The sequence below is a fragment of the Salmo trutta genome, chromosome 7 (assembly GCF_901001165.1).
Source record: "Salmo trutta chromosome 7, fSalTru1.1, whole genome shotgun sequence".
Taxonomy (NCBI): domain Eukaryota; kingdom Metazoa; phylum Chordata; class Actinopteri; order Salmoniformes; family Salmonidae; genus Salmo; species Salmo trutta.
The window spans coordinates 45685916-45710123 of NC_042963.1; the positions used below are offsets into that span (position 1 = coordinate 45685916).

Sequence of the window (24208 nt, forward strand, 5' to 3'; positions counted from 1 at the left end):
ACCAGGTGTGTGGGAAGACAAGACAAAACAAATGGAAAATGAAAAGTAGATTGATGATGGCTAGAAGACCGGCGACGCCGCCCGCCGAACGCCGCCTGAACAAGGAGAGGCATCGACTTCGGCGGAAGTCGTGACAGTATCTCAGTATTTCTATTATTTATTTTATACAGTCTTTCTTGCTCAATCTTATCAAGGGTGCCAATAATTTAGGTCATGACTGTATATCTTTTGACAAAAGAGAGGATGTTGTGTAGAAAGCCACATATAAAGAAATGTGATGTCCATTCCGTAATGGAGGATGGCTGGATGCACTCTGCTGGAGGCTACTGCTGGGTGCATTGTGCATCCACTCTTACATGAATTGAAAAGATGGACCACCATTAGCAGAGTTCTACAGTAGCAGCACGCAATAGGCTTATTATATAAGGTTATATGTGTTGTGGTGCAGGCTACTTTAAATCAGACTGTTAACAAAAACGTAGAAACCTTAGTGGGGTGGTGGCAGCTCCAAGATAGCTGTAGGATTAGCTGATGCCCAGCATCTGCAGTCTGCAGGCCGAGACTCTTCCTGATTGACTGATTGATTCGAGGATAATTTGTTGTTTTTCCTATATGACGAGACAGGTTTTAACTGATGAGCCATCTGGTTATTACAGATTCACAGCACAGCGGGCTTTGCCTCTGTGAGGAGAGCTGTTGAAGTTGTCACTTCCTCCAAATGGTCTTTGATTTAGAAGCATGCAGATGGACGGTCGGAGGGACGGTCGGGGGGACCGTCGGAGAGACGGCAGGCGTTAAGTAGTGCGGATCACCCAAATGCATTAAGCCTTTAGTCTTTAGTGATGCTGTTATCTTCAGCCAATACTTAATAGTCACCTTCAAATAGGTCCTGCTGGGGAGATTCTGTTGGTGTATTTTTGGAAAGGAAACATTTTTTTTCATGAGTCTCTTTCCAGGCCCATTTTGGTGATAACAGCAGTTGCATTTGTCTCTCTAATGTTCACATGATGCATCTCTCTTAGCTTAATTGTATCATATTGCAGTATTGAGCTTGTAAGTTTACTTATTAAAGTTTTGTGAAATTGACACTGGCGAAGCGGCACTGACTGAGCCAGCATCTCATTTTTAGTGTTTGAGTAGCTACACATGTATTGTTTGCATCACTCTGTTCTGTCACCATATCAAAGTTGTTGATAAGGATGCTGCTCCAAAATGATCTTTCTAGTGGGTCCCGCGGTGCGGCTAAAGAACAACTCAGTCCCAAAGAGCTTTCAAGCATTCCTGTTTTTTGCTCATTTACAATTCAAATCATTTAAATACCCAATTTGTGCTAAATGCTTCATTACAAAATAGCGGCCTGTGTTTCTTGGCTGTGATCTTTCCTGATTTGGCAGATTTTGGGGAGTGGGGGGATGGGGGGGGTAAGAGAGTGAAATAGAGAGAGTGAGAGGGAGACAGAGGATGTAGAAATGATGAACAGAAAGCACATCACAGTACCAACCACTGGTTATTGTAGTGTGCTAAGAACCTCCAGTAATGAAGCCAAGCTGGAGTCAACTCTCCGGTGTGCCCTACCTTCAGCAGTACTAGAGGACCTGTGGTAGGCTCTCTGGTTTCCTCGGTTACTGAAGCCTTAGTGAGCGGAATATGTCTGAACCTATGTAACAGGTTATATAGTGTGATGCACTCACTCACATAGGCTACCCACTTATCACCAGAATGGGAAGTGATGTGCTGTACGGCTGTGAGGAATTATTTAGTTTCAAGCACTCCGCTCCTCTAAGCCAAAATGCCATCCATCAAGTGCACTCAGCATGGGAGCCTGTTCCAGAGAGGATCCCAGCGCCCTAAAAGCCCTGCAAACCAAGCGCTGAAAACGCGAGTCACAGAGATCAGTGCATTTATAAAGCTTCTACCTCAGACCAATGTTTATACATCGCTCTCTGTGCAGAAAAACATTAATGGATAGAGGGCCATTCTTGCAACCAAAAATACTTCCCCCAAAAGGTGCTTTGATTCTCTAAGGAACATTGTGAATGGCTGGTTTACTTAAAGTGCTTTTGTGGTAATAGTAGCCACTCTGTGAGAGTCTCTAACAGATTGTGGTATAACTGGCAAGTACAAGGCCATCTCAGATTGTGGTGAAGTTGTTGACTACTAAGAACACTATGATGTTCCCTCAGGAAAACAAACTTCTTGTCTAAGATGACCACACAGAACTCAGGATGTCTGGCAGATGAATGGAAGAACCATTCAACACAGAGTTTGTTTGTCTCTTGGTGTCAGTATGGTTTTCCAAGTCTTAATCAGATGTCTTAATGTGCTGAGGTGACATTTCATTTGACCAACATGGTGGGTTGGGTTCAGCGTTAATGAGAGTGATGCTTCAACAACACTGGCTCCAACGGTCAGTCTAGGGGATTGACAACCTCTCCTGAGCTGCTGGTAATTCCCTCTAATCTACCTCTCTCACCTTGGCTACCTGCTATAATCACCGCACTAGGAGGAGGAAGACAACGTTTAAATGAACCAGCTTAACGGGTCATTAGGAAAAGGTAAATTATTCATTACGGAATGTGTAATCATAGCAGGGCCTTTGGTGGCAGGCAGCTGCGTAGCATAGCACCGCTCGCTGCTTTTGAATGCCACATACGCTGCTGGAAGCGGGATAAGGGAATTCTCTGAGTCCCCACTTTGAGAGCTAGCTAAGCTAGCCACGCCCGCTCGGTGCTCAGCGCTCGCTCACGTTGACAGCAGCCATGAAGAAGCACTGGGATCAGAGGATCCAGGAAGAGGTTAGGGTGTATAAATAAAGTTGGTAATTAACTAGGAATCAACTCAAAATGCTCATCACTAATGTCAGGGTGCATGCACATAGATTTGTGTTTAGTTTGTTGTTGTTGTTGCTGCTGTAACAGTTGCCCCCCCTGCTGTGAAGCGCTTAGGCCAGTGAACAAAAAGCAGATTTAGCCTCCTGTGATGGACTGTAGGCCTACATGTGAGGTGACACTTGATTGTCAGCTGGAACTAAAGCCATTCTGTTTATACAGTTCTAAAGGTTGTTAGCTACTCTAGTGTCATCACTTACAGATATAACCATGATAGACCTAAATAGAACGCAATTTATTGTATCCTATGGATATAACCACCATACATTTGATATATTCACATTCACATCTTACATACTGTAGAGTCCTCGCTCATAATTGCCTTTCATTAGATGTTTCCTGTGTATACACTACTGGCAAAAAGTTTTAGAACACCTACTCATTCAAGGGTTTTTCTTTATTTTTACTATTTTCTACATTGCAGAATAATAGTGAAGGCATCAAAACTATGAAATAACACATGTGGAATCATGTAGTAACCAAAAAAGTGTTAAACAAATCAAAATATATTTTATATTTGAGATTCCACAAATTCACTTTTAAGAAGGCACACCTGTTAATTGAAATGCATTCCAAGTGACTACCTCATGAAGCTGGTTGAGAGAATGCCAAGAATCTGCAATGCTGTCATCAAGGCAAAGGGTGGCTACTTTGAAGAATCTCAAATATAAAATATATTTAGATTTGTTTAACACATTTTTGGTTACTACATGATTCCATATGTGTTATTTCATAGTTTTGATGTCTTCACTATTATTATACAATGTAGAAAATAGTAAAAACAAAGAAAAACCCTTGAATGAGTAGGTGTTCTAAAACTTTTGACCGGTAGTGTTATTGTAGGAAGTGATATTTTACTTTGAAGAAAGGGTGTAATCATGTTTGATGATGAATATGGTACTACCAGTATGTATACGAAAACCAAAATATAAACGCAACATGTATAAAGTGTTGGTCCCATGTTTTATGAGCTGGAAAAAAATATCACCGAAATGTTCCATATGCACAAAAAGCTTATTATCTCAAATTCTGTGCAGAAATGTGTTTACATCCCTTGCCAATATAATCCATCCACCTGACAGGTGTGGCATATCAAGAAGCTGATTAAACAGCATGATCATTACACAGGTGCACCTTGCACTGGTGACAATCAAAGGCCACTCTAAAATGTGCAGTTTTGCCACACGACACAATGCCACAGACGTCTCAAGTTTTGAGGGAGCGTGCAATTGGCATGCTGAGTACAGGAATGTCCACCAGAGCTGTTGCCGGGGAATTGAATGTTAATTTCTCTACCGTAAGCCGCCTTCAAAGTTGTTTTAGAGAATTTGGCAGGACGTCCAACCGGCCTCACAACCGCAGACCACGTGTAACCACGCCAGCCCAGGACCTCCACATCTGGCTTCTTCGCTTGTGAAATCGTCTGAGGGGGATGGTGGGGGTGCTGAGCAGTATTTCTGTCTGTAATAAAGCCCTTTTGTGGGGAAAAACTAATTCTGATTGGCTGGGCCTGGCTCCTCAGTGGGCTGCGCCCCTGCCCAGAAATGTAAAATTCATAGATTAGGGCCCAATGAATTTAGTGTATTTTAATTGACTGATTTCCTTATATGAACTGTAACTCAGTAATTGTTTTCGCTCAGTATAAATTAAAGGAGCTTCAGATGTAGCTGCTTACTGACTTCCATCACTCTGCCCACGGTGAGGGTCTGTACAGCAGTGATGAATGCTTTGGAGTGCTTGCCTGCTTCCTGCTTTTAAAGTGTGTATTGACTCATAAAATACCATTTCCTCCTCCGTCGTTTTATTACAAAAGGCTTTGCTAATTCTGGTACTACTGCAGCTCTGTGAGAGTATTTCTATTTCCTGCTTCCTGTGGTGAGCTGCAACTCCCCAGAAAACAAAACACTCTCTGATTGGTTGTCATCAGTGTGTTCTCCTTTTGTTGAATGTTTTATTTCTGTTTTGTCCAATATGATTTTGTAAAAGAATGGGTATAAAAGTGAGTAAGGGAGAGCAGTCTTCAACTCCCATTCAAACATTCAAAAACGAATCAAAAGTATAAAAGAACCAATGTTTTCAGTTGTTCATAATCATATCCAGTTTATCAGCAAAGATTAAGTATCCCTGTTTCAGAGTTTAGATAATGATACAATCACACAAAGCCCCAATACAAGATCACACAAAGTCACCAGTGTTGTTTTATCTTAATGGACCACTGAGTGGGGAAATAATTACTTGAAGCCCCAGGGTGCAGTTTGAGGAAAGCTTGAGAAATGTGAACATTTCTATTTTTATGTCGTAGGCTACTCCAAGCAACGAGCAGGAGGTCTGTCCCAAATACAACATGATAATGGGGCAATATTTCAATATGGGATGATTTCACACAACCTTTTGGAGGAAAAAAATCTCCACAGATTAGGCTATTATCTGGCCAAACAAGTTTCAGATGAATTGGGCATTTTAGAAGTGGAAACATTATGAGAGATATTTCTTTACTTTAACTAGAGGTCATTAGGCTATTCAGATGTTTTCCACAAATGAAAATAAACAACAGCAGAAGACTGCACAAAAACCCTGTCCTCCGTCACTCTCTGTGGCTAAAATGTTCATTTGATTTGCACCACAGCACAGGTTTCGAATTGAGAGTATCTACACCTGCTAATTTAACCGATGTATTGAACTAATATTCTACTTCCTCTGTTGAGTTGTTTGTATTTCTTTAGTTGTTGGGTAAATATTCAAGGATTATACATTTGCCATTCAAGGCTATACACACCTGTATCCCATATTTTCACATAAATCACTGCGTAAAGCTCTATGCAAAGAATTTGTCGCCTTCAATGGTAATATCCTAATTACAGATGTGCAATCAACCAAATACTGTTCTGTCCTGGCTGGAAGATGATATTTAAAACGACAATTTATTACTTTGTCTGCTAATTTTCCCAGATCTCCCCATGGCTATCTCCCCATGGCTAACGTAATGCAATTACAGTATATCATCTGCTGTCTATTTGAGAGAATGATCAGTGGGTTAATCATATCTACACAAGAGACACACCAGTGTTTCTACTGTTACTGGTGAGGGATTGGGTGATTTAACACATCCCCTCATTCCAATATTAACTTAATTCACTGAATGATATGGCACCTACATTTTTAACCCCTGTTGATTGACACTGGTGTGCAGAAAACACTGATATCCAAAGGGGTTGAACTTGTTTATTGTTAGGAACAGTTTCTCAGTGCTATTACGACAAGGAATTTTAACAGTTACAATTCCTTGTAATATGGCACGGTGGAAGTTTATGTGAGCAATACTAAACATATGTAATAGTTTCTTTCCTGTTTTTCTCACCATATTGCGTGCCCCCAGGTGGTGCACAAACAATAACAACAGAAGGGCATATTGCCATCGGGCCTTTATTGTAAAATTGCTTTTTTGCATGTGTGAACATTTTATGAGATATTATTTCCTTTTCTCTGAGTGGATTGTATGTTGACATATCATTTGCTCTCATGTGGGGTTATCTGGAGTTCAAATTAGGCGAACGGAGGAGTAAAAAATGTGTGATGAAACCTCAGTGGAGGTCCTGTCAGTTCTTCTCTGAGAGCTCTCCTTTCAAGTAAGCTACCCTAATGAACCAGGGAATATACTAAAGACTCAAGTTCCCTTAATAAGCATTCTTATCTTGTTGTTAACTTGTTGTGCAATTATCTCACTGTGCAGTCAAATAAAAACATACACACATCTCTAATACCTATAGCAGTACTGTTGTTCCACCTTCAATATATCAAACCTGCACCTTGTCTATCCTGTCCCTGTTCATACTGACTTCTAGCCCTAGTAGACACTTTGTCCTCGTTTTGCGCTCCATTTGTCTCCTTCCCCTCTCGGTGGGTGGCGATAATGTGAAGTGCTTAACAAACGAGCCCAAGAGTTGCTGAGCTGTTCCTGTAATGGCATCCGTGTCTCGCCAGTGTCACGGAGGGAAGGGGCGCACCGCACCGCGCTCCGGTGCTAGCAGCCTCCATGTGTTCTCGCTGACCTATGCACTACCTGCGCTCTAATGGGTCATATTTTAGCTCCCGTGGCGGTGACAAATGGCTCCACTCTAAAAGCCCTGTCCAAGGTGCTGAAACTCAGTTGATATATGGCGGAGTCCCTCTGATAAATGCCCCCATCAGTCCGCATGTGACGCCGATTCATCACCTCTCTGAGGTTTATGTTAGGAATCCATATTGGGTTTTAAATGAAAGAGAATATATTGCAATTCAAAGTCATTGGGTTTCTCTGATGCCACACACACACACACACACATATAAAGTACAGTGTGTAAGTTATATACACACACACTCTCTCTTACTCCCCAGTCATTGCCAAAACACGTCGTCCTGCCTGAGATTGCATTTTAGTAACAAAGTTAAAATGTCCGCCTTCAAGGGCAGTCCCAGTAATTGTGTTTGTCTACATCACACTGTTTTCCTTTTGCATGGTTTAGACAGTGATATGAAAAGATTTATGGGATTCATATTTATGAATTATAACATTTTGCATTTTATGGATAGCTGAGTGTTATTGATAAAGGAAGCTTAGATTGTTCCTTTCAGAGCATCCCAATATCGTATTCAGATTGTTCTAGGCAAGTCATCCTTGAAGTTGGGTCTTTCGTAATTACAATTTCAAGTAAGTAAGAGAAAGCATTACATTTCAATTAAAATACAATGTACTGTTTTTAATGAAAAAAAATTATTTGATCATAAAATTGTTTACATATACACTGTTATTGTCTACTAGTCTAACAAGTTTTGCCAATTATAAACTGTATACGAGTGCTATTTCTTACTTATGGCCCTTGAGTGTTATTTAAACAGCACAGAAAATATTCCTCATTGTGGACCACAAAGACATCTCCACAAGGCGTTATAAAGCACAAGTCAATAACCGAGAGAGAAGACACAGTCTTTGTGCTGTGCTTTTTCGCAGTTGCACTGCATGAATGACCAATCAGTAGCCACGTATATCGCAATCTAGATACCTGTCTGTGCACGTTTTTGCTGCAATGACATAATTGTGTTGTATAAAAGAGTCTGTGGGTCTGGGATTAGCTGGTTACGTATTTATGCGTGAGGGCGCCGGCTTATGGTTCCATCATGTGTTCCAAGTTCCAGGAGTTCCAGAACCCAATGCTCTGTCATTGTCATGAAAAGAGGGCACATGAATCACACATGTCCAACACTCTTTCACCTTGTTTAAAATCCAGAACATTCATTTTCCTGCTCCAAGGCCGTTCCTTTCATTACATGGAGTTGTCTGGCAAGTCTATTACGGTCGCCTTCACCTTGACTCCAGCCACACAGAGTTCTGTGAGAGAAGAGGCGGAGCTGGGGCGGGTGCTAGGACCCAGCATTGACTCAGTTTGGTCCACCATCAACTTCCTGTAAAAGTGTTGGCTTTGCAGAGATGTGTATATGATGGAGCAAGCCACAGCGACCACGATGAAAAGCACAGCACATGCAGCCATCACCACTGTGTCCCACTTCTCACTGCTCTCCACCGTGTAAGCCAGTCCCTTTGTGGTGACATTGACACAGTCCTTGTTGTGTCTGAGCTGCATGCTCGTGACTTCCACACACACCCGGTACTGGGTGGAGGGGTTCAGGTGGGTGAGACGATACACCTTCACATCGGTTGGTACTCTAGCAGTGTATGCCATGGAGGGATGCTTAGCATTTGCCATTGTGAACCACTTTATATTGGATATAAGACCACCGTGAGTATTATCCCAAGACACCGAAACAGAGTTGGGCTGCACTGATCTAACGTCCACATGTAAAGCATTGCCATTATCAGAAGGATGTGGAAAGTATCCATCTACCACCAACAACACAGACTTGAGGTCTGCACCAACAAGATTGTGAGCGACACAGGTGTACAGCCCTGCCTCAAGCATGGTAGTGTCATAGATGTCAAAGGTCCCCTCTGGATGCATGTAGTACTTATCAGACACACTGTTGGGCAGGACTCTGTCCCCGGAGGGGGTGACCCAGTATATCTCTGGCTCCGGCTCGCCGAATGCCCGGCAGTGAAGCGTCACTGAGCTCCTTTTCCCAACGGTGACACGATCTGGGAGGCTCCCGGGCGAGATGAGCGGGAGGCAAATCTCGGTCATCTCCCTGAAGTGGACCTTGCGGACGTGCTGGCCCTGGTACTCCGGCGGATCCACACAGAAGAGGGAATCTGGCTCCATGAAGCGCACGCCGGTCTGGTTCATGTTGATCCAGCGGATGACGCAGTCGCAGCGGATGGGGTTGCTGTGCATGCTAACCTCACGCAGGTTGGGCAGGGAGTCCACAGTGCTGTGGTGCAGGGCGCTGAGGGCATTGCTGTTCAGCATCAGTGTTTCGAGTCTCGGCAACTTGTGGAAGGCATTGGGGTGGATGTAGGAGAGCTTGGGGTTGTTGGTGGCCTCGATCTTGGTCAGCTCTGGGAGATTGTTCAGGGCGAAGCTGTCGATGGACACCAGCACAGGCATGCTGTTGATGCCCAACTCTTTGAGGTGGATCATGTCCACAAAGTCCCCTCTCTGAATCCTCTCGATGGGGTTCTTGTTGAGATCCAGAAACTTCAGGCTCTTGGCTTTCTTCAGAGCGGCCTGTGGCACTCTGTCAAACAGGTTGTCGAAAAATGAAACACTCTCCAGGTTGTCGAGGCCAACCAGAGTGTCATCTGGGATTTCGGAGAGATTCATCCTGGCCAGAACCAAGCTGCGTAGGTTGACCAGGGGCTTGAAGTTCATGTCTGACAATTGGGCGATGGGGTTCTCCCCAATCATCAGGATCTCCAGGCGGGGCAGAGGCTGAAACCACACCCTGTTGATGCCCCTGAGGTGGTTGGAGTTGAGATGGAGCCGCAGGAGCCTCCCTAGCCCTCTAAAAGCACCAGGACTGATGGATGAGATCAGGTTGTGGTTGATGTAGAACTCCTGGAGGTTGGGCAGGGATGGGAGACAGTTGTCTGACAGTGCCTGAACCCAGTTCTCCTCCATGTGCAGTGACAGCAGCTGGGGAAGAGGACCCAGATGGACATCGCTCACAGAGGATATGTTATTCTGGGATAAATCTATCTCTGTGATATTAGCCAGGTAATCCAAAGGTTTCTCAACACTGATAATATTGTTGGTCTGTAACAATAGCACCTGTGTGTCTGAGGGCAGTCTCTCTGGCATTGTTGATAGGCCTAAGTCATTACAGTCCACCGTGGGAGCCTCGGTATAAATAGAGCTTGGAGAGAACCAGGGTCGTATCTCACACCGGCACAATGCAGAACAATGAGCAGCGCCCCCCTCCGAGGCCAGAACAAAGGCTGTCAGAGCTAGCTCCGCTAACAAACAAGCCAAGAACGCAGTCTTCTTCATCTTGGCCCCCTATTACCTTGAACTAGAAATTGGTCCTTATGGAGTCAGCTGTTAGCACTGTTAACTTCACAAATAAAGGCTCATTTGTTACCGCAGTGAGACAGAACGGATTTCTGCTGATGCCTGGTCCCTAAAGCTTTGGCCTTTTTGTAGTCGTTGTCTAGTCCTTGGCAATGAGGAAAGGAGCAGCCTTTCTTCAATTTACACTGTGCCAGGTTGTCAGGCAAGTTGGATGTGTGAAGGTCAATGTATCCTTCAGGAAGTCTGTCGGTGAAGAACAGGGAGGGTTGAGGAGGAACGCTCTGGCTTGGGCTGGGGATGGATCACTCTGTCTTCCATCATTATTATCCTCAATCACAGTCACTCGTCGTGTCAATTTCCATCTGGGGAGAAAAATATCAGAAAAAATACACTCAGTACTACATGGCATTATTGGGAGACTGAGGCATATATTGACATTTAGGAATATTGAGACATATTCTACGCTCGTTTGATTTTATTGCTTTCACTTCGCCATCAAAATTATGAGTTATGATTGACTTGACCTTATATATATTATTTGACAGGTTGGTGGCTAATAAATGTGCATCCCAAATGGCACCCTATTTCCTATATAGTGCACTACTTTTGACCAGAGCCTTATGGGCCCTAGTCAAAAGTAGTATAATATAGGAAATATGGTGCTATTTTGGATGCACACAATAGCACTTGGAGTCACTTAATATCCCTGCAGGGCAAGAGATCTGCCAGAGGATCTGGAATTTTAAACAGCGATTCATATCTTGCTCACAGCAGTAATACAAATCCCCCCAAAACATTTCCCAAAAACTTTGCATCAAGAACAGTTTGAACAGCTAAAACATTGTGAGCCAGAGCCTATCCCAGTTTTACCATACACCCTAATTAGCTACATTTCATCATCCACCCTAACTCTGCCATTGTGAACTACGTATTCACATGCACGCAGCAACTGTTGCACTCACACACAACTACCCACGATCACTTCAACTGGAGTATATGACCTCAAGGCATTTCAGATTCTCCCAAAATATCTCTGAAGCTTGCTACAAGTCTTGTTCTGTCTCTTCATCCTCTCCTGCATTATTTATGAGTTGAATCAAAGTGGTTCCTACAGGTGACAGGTCTGTGCCGGGGTTTGCTTATGTCGACTGCACATATTGATGCTTTGATTAATTTGTGACCTTGAGTGCAGAAGCCACGGCTCCGTGTGTGATAGTAGATGAAGCTGTCTGTAAGGCTATAAGAGCAGGACTGCTGATGAAGACTCCCTATGACAGAGCACCGTGCATATATTAGCTTGTTTATGGCAGTCAGTCAACACACACAGGTGGAATCAAGAGGCAAAAATATTTTTGCTGGTTGTTTCTTTTTTTTGTGCCTAATGTTCTTGTGCTCAGCCATCTGTGTAGGACCTGTGTTCAGATTCTGTCCAAGCTGCTCTGTGCCTGATATTATACAGCACGTGTAATATCCACACACATTTGGTGTTTCATTTCTAAGCTATTAAGGTCAAGTGTTGAAATAAATACTTAAGTGTGGTAATGCTAGCTATCATTTGCACCAATCATTTTCAGACTCCTTTATTTCATGGTTTCATACAAGGGAATGGTTTTATTGGCAAGAGATTCCTCCTCGTGGCCCAGGTGGGAGAGGGTGTGTAACCATATTATGTAAATATGTTTTTCACAGTAGATCGAAAAAATATACTTAAAAGAAAACAACCCCCATGCTAATAAGGAGAGCAAGTATTGAATTCTAAACTTAATGAGCGATGCTCTCCTGTTTGCTTCCACGAAGCTCACGCTAATTTCCCTTTTTATTACTTAATGCTAAGAGCCTGTTGTTACTTCACTCACATGCCTTCCGCTCATAATTAGATCAAATGGACGTTTGAGTGGTGGTAAATGTTCTTCCAACATTATGTTAATAAAGTATCTTTAGTTGCGGGAAGAATAGTTGAGATGAGGTGAAGATGCATTGGAAAGCTGCTGCTGTTGCTTTGTGATGCCATTTCAATAGAAAGGCTCATCTCCGACGGGTAGCTAACACTCCTTGCTTGTGTTTAACACGGGTGATACCGCCATGCAGTTGTATAACGTATTGTCTAGTTGTGTTTAACATGGGTGATAGCGCCATGCACATGTATAACGTATTGTCTAGTTGTGTTTAATATGGGTGGTGTGCTATCCACTTGTATAACGTATTGTCTAGTTGTGTTTAACACAGGTGGTAACACCATGCACATGTATATTGTCTAGTTGTGTTTAACATGGGTATTGTCTAGTTGTGTTTAATACAGGTGGTGTGCCATCCACTTGTATAACATATTGTCAAGTTGTGTTTAACGCGGGTGATAACGCCATGCACTATAATATATTTTCTAGTTATTTATCTTATTTAGCTCCCTTAGGGATTTCTTTTCCACTTGTGTTTTTGTTTGATATGCAGCAGGAGGTTGTGGTAAGAGGAAACAATTTATTGTGCGATTAAGTCAAGGGGTGTTGACCTCTGTGGACTCATTTGGGCTGAGGAAACAGAGGGATCAGTCCACACACGGCCCGACTCAGCCGCCTGCCACTTAGTAGAGAGTGCATTGCATTCCCAAGTCCCAAATGCTACAGTTAGTTACAGTTCAAAGGCAGCACTCTTTTAAAACACCACAAAGAATACAACACATTTACAGAAATCCCATCAAAGACTACAAAAATTGAGTTGTGTTTGTTACTTCTATAAATAGGGAATTAAGATAACAACGCACTGTCACTAGCATGCTAACAAAGAATATCTGGGAAATCAGTATAGCCATATGAATACTTCACAAAAAATGATTGCACTCACCTATATTTTACCACTTTTAAGTGCTGAATATTGACATTCTCCAAATGGATTAGGGGTGTATGGCAGAAATGGGGTTGATATACACTACCTTCAAAAGTTTGGGGGCACTTGGAAATGTCCTTGTTTTTTGTCCATTAATTTGGGACAGGGGGCAGTATTTTCACGTATTTGCATATTATTAGTAGATTTGGATAGAAAACACTGAAGTTTCTAAAACTGTTTGAATGATGTCTGTGAGTATAACAGAACTCATATGGCAGGCAAAAACCTGAGAAAAACTCCAACCAGGAAGTGGGAAATCTGAAGTTTGTAGTTTTTCAAGTGATTGCCTATCCAAACTACAGGGTCTGTGGGGTCATTTTGTACTTCCTAAGGCTTCCACTAGATGTCAACAGTCTTTAGAACCTTGTTACATGCTTCTACTGTGAATGGGGAGAGAATAAGAGGTGATTCAACAAGTGGACTAGGCTGAGGCCAATGAGTTGTTTACTGCGCCGTCACACAGGCGCACCGTTCCTTCTTTTTCCTCTGTAATGAATACGCTATTGTCCGATTGGAATATTATCGAAGATTCATGATAAAAAGACCCTAAGGATTGATTGTAAACATCGTTTGACATGTTTCTACGAACGGTAACGGAACTTTTTTTACTTTTCATCTAGTGTTTTGCGCTCGCACATTGTGCCTTTGGAATAGTGATCTGAACGCGTGAACAAAATGGAGGTATTTGGACATAAATGATGGACTTTATCGAACAAATGAAAATTTCTTGTGGAAATGGGAGTCCTGGGAGTGCATTCCGATGAAGATCAGCAAAGGTAAGTGAAGATTTATAATACTATTTCTGAGTTTTGTTGACTACAGAACTTGGCGGGTAACTGTATAGCTTGCTTTGATGGCTGAGCTCTGTACTCAGAATATTAAGGAGAAGTGTATCTATAATTCTTTCAATAACTGTTGTATATTTTATCAACGTTTATGATGAGTATTTCTGTAAATTGATGCGCTCATTCACCGGGGGTTTTGGAGGCAAAACATTTTCTGAACATCACGCGCCAATGTAAAATGGGGTTTTTGGATATAAATATGAACTTTATCAAACAAAATATACATGTATTATGTAACATGAGTCCTGGGAGTGTCATCTGATGAAGATCGTCAAAGGTTAGTGATTCATTTTAGCTGTATTTCTGTTTTTTGTGATGCCTCTCCTTGCTTGGAAAATGGCTGTGTGGTTTTTCTTGTCTTGGTGCTGTCCTAACATAATCTAATGCTATGCTTTCGCCGTAAAGCCTTTTTGAAATCGGACAATGTGGTTGGATTAACGAGAAGTTTATATTTAAAATGGTGTAAAATAGTTGTATGTTCAAGAAATTTGAATTATGAGATTTTTGTTGTTTTGTATTTCGCGCCCTGCTATTCCATTGGCTGTTGGCGAGGGGTCACGCTGGCGGAACGGGGTTCCGGTAGCGGAACGTCTGTCCTCAACAGGTTTTAAAATAACATCAAATTGATCAGAAATACAGTGTAGACATTGTTAATTTTGTAAATGACTATTGTAGCTGGAAATGGCAGATTGTTTATGGAATATCTACAGAGGCGTACAGAGGCCCATTATCAGCAACCATCACTCCTGTGTTCCAATTGCACATTGTATTAGCTAATCCAAGTTTATCATTTTAAAAGGCTAATTGATTATTAGAAAACCCTTTTGCAATTATGTTAGCACAGCTGAAAACTGTTGTTCTGATTAAAGAAGCATTAACTTCCATGGGCTAGGTGGGACACAGCCAGTGAAATATCAGGGCGGCAAATTGAAAAACAACAAAATGTCATAATTCAACTTTCTCAAACATACAACTATTTTACACCATTTTAAAGATAAACTTCTCCTTACTCTAACCACATTGTCCGATTTCAAAAAGGCTTTCCAGCGAAAGCAAAACATTAGATTATGTTAGGAGAGTAGATAGACAACAATAATCACACAGCCATTTTCCAAGCAAGGACATTGCCAGCATCCCAGAGTCCCCTCTTCACTGTTGATGTTGAGACTGGTGTTTTGCGGGTACAATTTAATGAAGCTGCCAGTTGAAGACTTGTGAGGCGTCTGTTTCTCAAACTAGACACTCTAATGTACTTGACCTCTTGCTCAGTTGTGCTCCGGGTCCTCCCACTCCTCTTTCTATTCTGGTTAGAGCCAGTTTGCGTTGCTCTTTGAAAGGAGTAGTACACAGCGTTTTGTACAAGATCTTCAGTTTCCTGACAATTTCTCGCATGGAATAGCCTTCATTTCTCAGAACAAGAATAGGCTGACGAGTTTCAGAAGAAGGTTCTTTGTTTCTGGCCATTTTGAGCCTGTAATCGAACCCACAAATGCTGATGCTCCAGATACTCAACTAGTCTAAAGAAGGCCAGTTGTATTGCTTCTCTAATCAGAACAACAGTTTTCAGCTGTGCTAACATAATTGCGAAAGGGTTTTCTAATGATCAATTAGCCTTTTCAAATTATAAACTTGGATTAGCTAACACAACGTGCCATTACAACACAGGAGTGATAGTTGCTGATAATGGTCTTCTGTACGCCTATATAAATATTCCATTAAAAATCAGTCGTTTCCAACTACAATAGTCATTTACAACATTAACAATCTCTACACTGTATTTCTGATCAATTTGATGTTATTTTAATGGACCAAAATATTGCTTTTCTTGCAAAAACAAGGACATTTCTACGTTTTTTATTTATTTCACCTTTATTTAACCAGGTAGGCAAGTTGAGAACAAGTTCTCATTTACAATTGCGACCTGGCCAAGATAAAGCAAAGCAGTTCGACAACATACAACAACACAGAGTTACACATGGAGTAAAACAAATATACAGTCAATAATATAGTAGAAAAATAAGTCTATGTACAATGTGAGCAAATGAGGTGAGATAAGCGAGGTAAAGGCAAAAAAAAGTCCATGGTGGCAAAGTAAATACAATATAGCAAGTAAAACACTGGAATGGTAGATTTGTAGTAGAAGAAAGTGCAAGGTAGAAAAAGAGTTAATGGGGTGCAAAGGAGCAAAATAAAATAAAATAAATAAATAAATACAGTAGGGGAAGAGGTAGTTGTTTCGGCTAAATTATAGATGGGCTATGTACAGGTGCAGTGATCTGTGAGCTGATCTGACAGCTGGTGCTTAAAGCTAGTGAGGGAGATAAGTGTTTCCAGTTTCAGAGATTTTTGTAGTTCGTTCCAGTCATTGGCAGCAGAGAACTGGAAAGAGAGATGGCCAAAGGAGGAATTGGATTTGGGGGTGACCAGAGAGATATACCTGCTGGAGCGCGTGCTACAGGTGGGTGCTGCTATGGTGACCAGTGAGCGGAGATAAGGGGGTACTTTATCTAGCAGGGTCTTGTAGATGACCTGAAGCCAGTGGGTTTGGCGACGATTATGAAGCGAAGGCCAGCCAACGAGAGCGTACAGGTCGCAGTGGTGGGTAGTATATGGGGCTTTGGTGACAAAACGGATGGCACTGTGATAGACTGCATCCAGTTTGTTGAGTAGGGTATTGGAGGCTATTTTGTAAATGACATCGCCAAAGTCGAGGATCGGTAGGATGGTCAGTTTTACGAGGGTATGTTTGGCAGCATAAGTGAAGGATGCTTTGTTGCGAAATAGGAAGCCAATTCTTGATTTAACTTTGGATTGGAGATGTTTGATGTGAGTCTGGAAGGAGAGTTTACAGTCTAACCAGACACCTAGGTATTTGTAGTTGTCCACATATTCTAAGTGAGAACCGTCCAGAGTAGTGATACAGGACAGGCGGGCAGGTGCAGGCAGCGATCGGTTGAAGAGCATGCATTTAGTTTTACTTGTATTTAGGAGCAGTTGGAGGCCACGGAAGGAGAGTTGTATGGCATTGAAGCTCGTCTGGAGGGTTGTTAACACAGTGTCCAAAGAAGGGCCAGAAGTATACAGAATGGTGTCGTCTGCGTAGAGGTGGATCAGAGACTCACCAGCAGCAAGAGCGACATCATTGATGTATACAGAGAAAAGAGTTGGCCCAAGAATTGAACCCTGTGGCACCCCCATAGAGACTGCCAGAGGTCCGGACAACAGGCCCTCCGATTTGACACACTGAACTCTATCAGAGAAGTAGTTGGTGAACCAGGCGATGCAATCATTAGAGAAACCAAGGCTATTGAGTCTGCCGATGAGAATGTGGTGATTGACAGAGTCGAAAGCTTTGGCCAGGTCAATGAAAACGGCAGCACAGTATTGTTTCTTATTGATGGCGGTTACGATATCGTTTAGGACCTTGAGCGTGGCTGAGGTGCACCCATGACCAGCTCTGAAACCAGATTGCATAGCGGAGAAGGTGCGGTGGGATTCAAAATGGTCGGTAATCTGTTTGTTGACTTGGCTTTCGAAGACCTTCGAAAGGCAAGGTATGATGGATATAGGTCTATAGCAATTTGGGTCAAGAGTGTCCCCTCCTTTGAAGAGGGGGATAACAGCAACTGCTTTCCAATCTATGGGAATCTCAGACAACACGAAAGAGAGGTTGAAAAGGCTAGTAATAGGGGTTGCAACAATTTCGGCAGATAATTTTAGAAAGAAAGGGTCCAGATTGTCTAGCCCGGCTGATTTGTAGGGGTCCAGATTTTGCAGCTCTTTCAGAACATCAGCTGAATGGATTTGGGAGAAGGAGAAATGGGGAAGGCTTGGGCGAGTAGCTGTGGGGGGTGCAGTGCTGTTGACTGCAGTAGGGGTAGCCAGGTGGAAAGCATGGCCAGCCGTAGAAAAATGCTTATTGAAATTCTCAATTATAGTGGGTTTATCGGTGGTGACAGTGTGTCCTATCCTCAGTGCAGTGGGCAGTTGGGAGGAGGTGTACTTATTCTCCATGGACTTTACAATGTCCCAGAACTTTTTTGAATTTGTGTTGCAGGAAGCAAATTTCTGCTTGAAAAAGCTAGCCTTAGCTTTTCTAACTGCCTGTGTATATTGGTTTCTAACTTCCCTGAAAAGTTGCATATCACGGGGGCTGTTTGATGCTAATGCAGAACGCCATAGGATGTTTTTGTGTTGGTTAAGGGCAGTCAGGTCTGGGGAGAACCAAGGGCTATATATGTTCCTGGTTCTACATTTCTTGAATGGGTCATGCTTATTTAAGATGGTGAGGAAGGCATTTAAAAAAAAAAAAAACAGGCATCCTCTACTGACGGGATGAGGTCAATATCCTAACAGGATACCAGGGCCAGGTCAATTAGAAAGGCTTGCTCGCTGAAATGTTTCAGGGAGCGTTTGACAGTGATGAGTGGAGGTCGTTTGACTGCGGACCCATTACGGAGTGACCCCAACTTTGTGAACGGTAGTGTACCTAACATATTAGTGTCCTTTTTCATACAGTGAAACAGACTCTGTACTGGATGAGAGTCCACAGGCCACAGTGCAGTGTGTTCCTTCCCTCCACCTCCTAATGTAGTAGACATGTCATAAAGTGGTTCCAATCCACCATGTTTTATTCACCAGCTAGTCAGGCAGCGAGTGACGAGCATGCTGCAGCTACAGTATACAGGGGAAAGGATGTGATGTGCAGCGCGCCACCGCGCCAAGGGGAAGTGACACCCTGACATTCTGCCTCATTACTATACCATGGTATTGTGACAGATCTTACTGGTCTTGATGTTGTTGAGCCTAATGAATCTTTGGACGGTAATAGCTTTTTAGACTACGGAATGAAAAGTTGCTCTGTTGCTAACTAAATCTCTTTAACGTTAATGTGAAAATTAGAATGTTGATGAATGAATGTGCACTGTCTGATACATGTCATGTTACTTCTCAAAGAAATGTGACAGAATTGGGTTAGAGTGCACCGGTTGGGGTAGAGTAGACAGACAAAACAAAGCATGTGTACTTAAAAACAGGTATGTACAAGAGGCAGTGTGATATAGAAAATGGAGGATGGAAATAGTGGCCATTTAAAAGCTGCTGGGGACTAAGTGGTGTTTTATTTGTGCATTTACAGTAGCCCAGTATAGCAACACATCTCTTAACACAGTCTTTTAAATCGGTGCCAGATGTCCAATTCAGTCACATCCTCCACTTTCTCTCGAAAAGCATTAAATGTGCTACCACTTTGTGACGCATCAGTAGAGTTGTTGACTTTTCTGTTTAGTATCAGTCCTGTAGTTTGGAGGGGAGGGGTGGTGAGGGGGTGGGAGGTGAGGTGATGAGGTGGGAGGTGAGGTGAGATGAGGGGGGAAAGGTGAGGTGGGGTGGGAGGTGAGGTAAGGGGGGTGGGGGAGGAGAGGTGAGGGGGGAGAGGTGAGTGGGTGGGTGGGAGGAGAGGAGTGATGGTGGGAGGAGGGGAGGTGAAGGGATCGGAGGAGGGGAGGTGAGGGGATCGGAGGAGGGGAAGTGAAGGGATCGGAAGAGGGGAGGTGAAGGGATCGGGGGAGGGGAGGTGAAGGGATCAGAGGAGGGGAGGTGGGGTGAGGAAAATGGAGTGATGTAAGTGCCCCTCTCTTCTATTGCCGCCCCCCCCCACCTCTTTTTATTGATTTACCATTAAATCTATCCAAGCTAAATATGTCCTTTCAACGTGACCTGCTCCCTCGTGTTCCCTATAGCGCTACAGGCTACAATATCACCCTATAGCGCTACCTGCTACAATATCACTCTTTAGCGCTACCTGCTACAATATGACAGTCTGCTACATGTTGTCATTGCTGCCTGAGCAGCCCACCATGAAAGCCTGCATTAGTTATGCTAGCACCGTGCCTGTCATTAGCATTAGCTGTATGGCTACATTCATTAGGCCAACCCACTGTGTGGTAGCCATGCATAATGACATCCCCCTTGCATCTGTTCAACGCCGCCTGCAAATAAACAGCAATTTAACAATTAATTAGGGATCGATGTTAAGCTGTCAACTCCCCCAGGCTTCCTACCAATCCCCTCCTCCTCCTCCTACCTACCCTCTCTCATATGGTCTACTGTCATACACACACACACACACACACACACACACACACACACACACACACACACACACACACACACACACACACACACACACACACACACACAGGTATGGTATTCATGTAAACACGACCTGCCTGTTGATTTACAATGTTATTTGTATGTATGCACCATATAAAATTAGTTTTGCAGGGTACAGTGAACTCGCCACACACATTTTTCACTATGGATTAATCTATCACTATCACAGCTCATTGCATAAATACCTAATGTAATACTTTAACTGGTAAAGCATGGGGTGTTAGCTGTCAACATGCCCTTTTCCACAGGCTCAAGTAGGACTAGTTCTGCTGTTCTAACTGTAAAATGCATGGGATTTACTTTGAAAAAAACAGTGTTTCAGAATCTGAGTCATACTGTATCTGCTGGGAATGCGTTTTTCCAGTGTATCAAATCAATCTTTGTTCATCCCTTGAATCCATGTGCTACGGTACACTGATATTCTCATAGTGGGGATTTTGTAGGTAGGTTGTGTGGCGTGGTTTTCATTTGACTCTTTATTGAGCGAGGATAGGATTGGAAGGAAGTTTTCACCCCTAAAAAATACAAAATTGAGCTAAGTCTGTCTAAGGTATGTTATACACAGGAGTTTGAGGTTGGCTTGTGAATCTTAAGTCAAGATTTTAGTGACAAACAGAAACCGTCTGCTTATCATAAATAATTCATGTTTGATAGTAATGCTATTTCACATTATTGATATTAATTAGCCTGCTGAATTATTGATTTTTTTGATAGAGTAAATAGTGTCTTTTGAGAGATGCAGCCATTGTTAATGCATGGAATGGTGTTGAGTGTGAGGTACAGAATCTTGTAGTGATCTATTCCTCTCAAACTTTGTTTCTGTACAACCAGTCAGTGTGCTTTGCTTTAGTGATGTCTGCAGAGTGACATCACAGATTCAACGTGTACACGTTCACTTTTTGTCTAAAGCACCAGTACTGCTTTCTCTTGTGGATTCATCACTCCAGTCCCCACCAGTCTGCATAGAGAACCTTGGGAAAGCAGGACGACCATAGAAGAGGACGATATGACGACTGCCTCTTTAAATCTGTTCGTAGCCAGACTATTCAGCATGATACTGGTGCATTTTTTGCATAGAAATAGAATATTTTATGCATAATTAGGCTAGTTCTTGAAAACAGAATGATGCAGTCATCTTTCTGACCCCGATTTAGTAGCTAACATTGTGACTGTGCTGAATGAGGTCTGCTGCTCACTAAAAATGCCTCAGTGTGACGTTGTTTAATTATGAACAAGCCCTAAATGCAGCCGGGTGATGGGAGATGGCGAGAAAGAACGAGGGAGATGAGCTGAGGTGAAAGAGAGTGAGAGAGAGATGGAGAGACGGAGGGGGGGGTGCTGTTCTGGTAAATTAGGCAGGCAGTGGTGGGAATGTATTTTTCCTCTGGTTAGAGGAGAGTTCTCCACAGCCCAGCACTCCAGCTCTGTCTCACCTGGATTCCTTAAAGACGCAGACCAATCCTAAATAAATCCTCTTTGAAAACCTCTATGTTCGTCCTCTTGGCACACACAGTCAAATAGTGTCCAACTGTAAACGCATACAGTACTTATGTGTTATGATCCATCAGTGAAAACGGAAAGGGGTCTCTTTAACTTGGGCTTATTACTGGTTTACCTCGTTGAGTTCTGGTCTTTTCTACTGATGGCAGATTCCCTGACTTGTCTTCTTTTCTGTTCTATCCCTGACAGACACACAGAGGCGAGTATACTTCAGTTTTGATATTTTTCTCAGATGTACCTGTAGAGTGATGCTGCCGAGATAACACCACCTTCATTCCGCTCCAGCCTGAAGACCACAAATCTCTCTCACCACTTTCAAAATACACCCTGATGCCAATAACAGGCAGTTCCTTCTCTGAAACCTTTGCAGCCTACATATTCATCCAAACGTTTCCTTAAGCAGCAATGACAAAAGCCTGTGTTGGACTCCTCAGCCTTTCATTTCCTCAATTCAACCCCCCACCCCCTCCCACCGGCCAAGCCTCCCACATAACTGCAGGCTGTGCCTTCTGCCTTCTTGGCTGCTAACTCCCTCCACACAGACACAGGTTCAGCTCAAGGACTACCGCATTGTCACACTGAAAACCAACCCTCTACCACCCCAACCAAACACACATGCCTCATACACACATAGGACAGAGAGATGGATAGAAACTTACCAGTGGGAGGTAGTCCCTTCACACACTATATGGACCAGAAGCAGGTATTCCCCTCATGCCTGGAACCCACATGCTTTAGAGCAGCAGTCCAGCATGACAGTGTGAGACTCAGATCACAGCAGGTTTTTCATGTGTATTTCCAAGAACATGCGTCTTCTTCTCCTTTCGTCGCTAGAGAGGCAGAGAGAGAGAGAGAGCGAAACAGGAGAGGGAGGGAGAGATGGGTAGCTCCAGCTCTAAAACCGTTCCACTGTGTGTGTGTGTGAGAGAGAGAGAGAGAAAAACAGGAGAGGGGAGGGAGAGATAGGTAGCTCCAGCTCTGATACCGTTCCACTGTGTGTGTGTGTGTGTGTGTGTGTGTGTGTGTGTGTGTGTGTGTGTGTGTGTGTGTGTGTGTGTGTGTGTGTGTGTGTGTGTGTGTGTGTGTGTGTGTGTGTGTGTGTGTGTGTGTGTTAGAGAGAAGCTGAGAGAGAGGCAGAGAAAGGCTCTCTTGGTTGTGTGTGTGTGTGTGTGTGTCTTTGCTTGCTAAAGATGCTGGGTGCAGAGCAGAGCGATCGGGTGGGGGCTGTTCTCTGTCTATCCCTCCTTTTCTCCAGCGCAGTTAGAGAGCAGATCACTCAGCTGATCAACCATCACTCTGCTCCGGTGCTGCCAGCTCCACCGTCATTAATAACACATACACACATACACACACAGTCCAATCCCTCTTCAGATCGCAGGCTCTGTTCTTGGAGCTGCTGGTAATTCTGATTGGCTGAGCGGGCTGTCAATCAGTCATGATCCCCTGTATCCCTGAGGACGAAGGAGGGAGGAAGAGACCAAATGTGTGTGTATGTGTGGGAGAGAGTAGGAGGAACGGAGTGACAGAGAGAGTGTGTATGTGTCTGTGTGTTTGTTAAAGAGAGAGTGATAGAGGGAGACTGAGTGAGAGAACATGGGAGGGAGGGATGGCGAATGGATGTGGCTTCTTATTAAGACTGGCATTTCGGTTTTGAATCTCCGGGAGATTTGAAGGCAGCATTTAACAAAGTGCGGTTTCTGCAGGTCATTATTCAATGCCTTTGTGTCCCTCATTTGGCCAGACACTCTGAACTGAACACCTTTGTACCTCTGGCTCCCTGGTTCCCTCACAGTCATACATCTGTGGCTGGAATAGAAGCCCATAAGTTTTGATAATTACAATGCTATTGATCATGGCCTTGAACAGCACACCCAAGCGAGAGAGAAAATAATTACATATCTTTTCTATATTACCCAATTATTAAACTTATTTTGTATCCGGAATGTGGATGCCATTGCTTTGTATTTCCTCAAAAAGGACAGTCATTGTCGATGTCAAAGTTAATCTTGTTCTCTGTTGGCTACGCAGAAGTAGTTTCTTGCTTGGCAAAGGAGGTCATTGAAGTGTTGTTATTCTGATTATAAATACAGTAAAGTACACACACTAAAGGGTAAAACAAATGTTTTTTTTTTTTTACACAACTGCAAACTTCAAGGAGTAGGACATTCAAGGAGTTGGTCTGATGGTGCCCTCTGATGTCATCGGCCTCCCCCTTGCTTGAGGAACAATAGAGGAGCTTGTGCTGTGTCATGAGGATACCTGGATCACCTATTGAGATGTTCAGGTGTTAAATGAGCTGAAAAGGAGACTGGAGTAGGACTTGAAGGGTTAATTAGAAACAAAGTGAACGATCTTTCTCTACCATGGGCTGTGGATGAGCATAGGGCTGCTACTGTTTGTTTGAGTTCCGCTGTGTTGTGAGGTTCACTTGCTGAGAAATGGAGAGGAAAGAGAGGGAAGACAGTGATATGAGGGGAGGAGT

General features: G+C 43.2%; 1 protein-coding gene and 1 pseudogene across 1 annotated transcript; one reads left to right on the top strand and one right to left on the bottom strand.

Annotated features, from left to right (window-relative positions):
- LOC115196617 (mitochondrial inner membrane protease subunit 2-like) overlaps positions 1–24208 on the top strand; it is a 237253-nt pseudogene that overhangs the window by 159917 nt on the left and 53128 nt on the right.
- On the bottom strand, positions 4962–22733 carry LOC115197504 (leucine-rich repeat neuronal protein 3). Its single transcript, XM_029759118.1, has 2 exons — positions 22386–22733; positions 4962–10689 (listed from the first exon to the last, which is right to left on the bottom strand). The coding sequence occupies exon 2, from the start codon at positions 10304–10306 to the stop codon at positions 8189–8191; it is 2118 nt and encodes a 705-aa protein (XP_029614978.1). The 5' UTR covers positions 10307–10689; positions 22386–22733; the 3' UTR covers positions 4962–8188.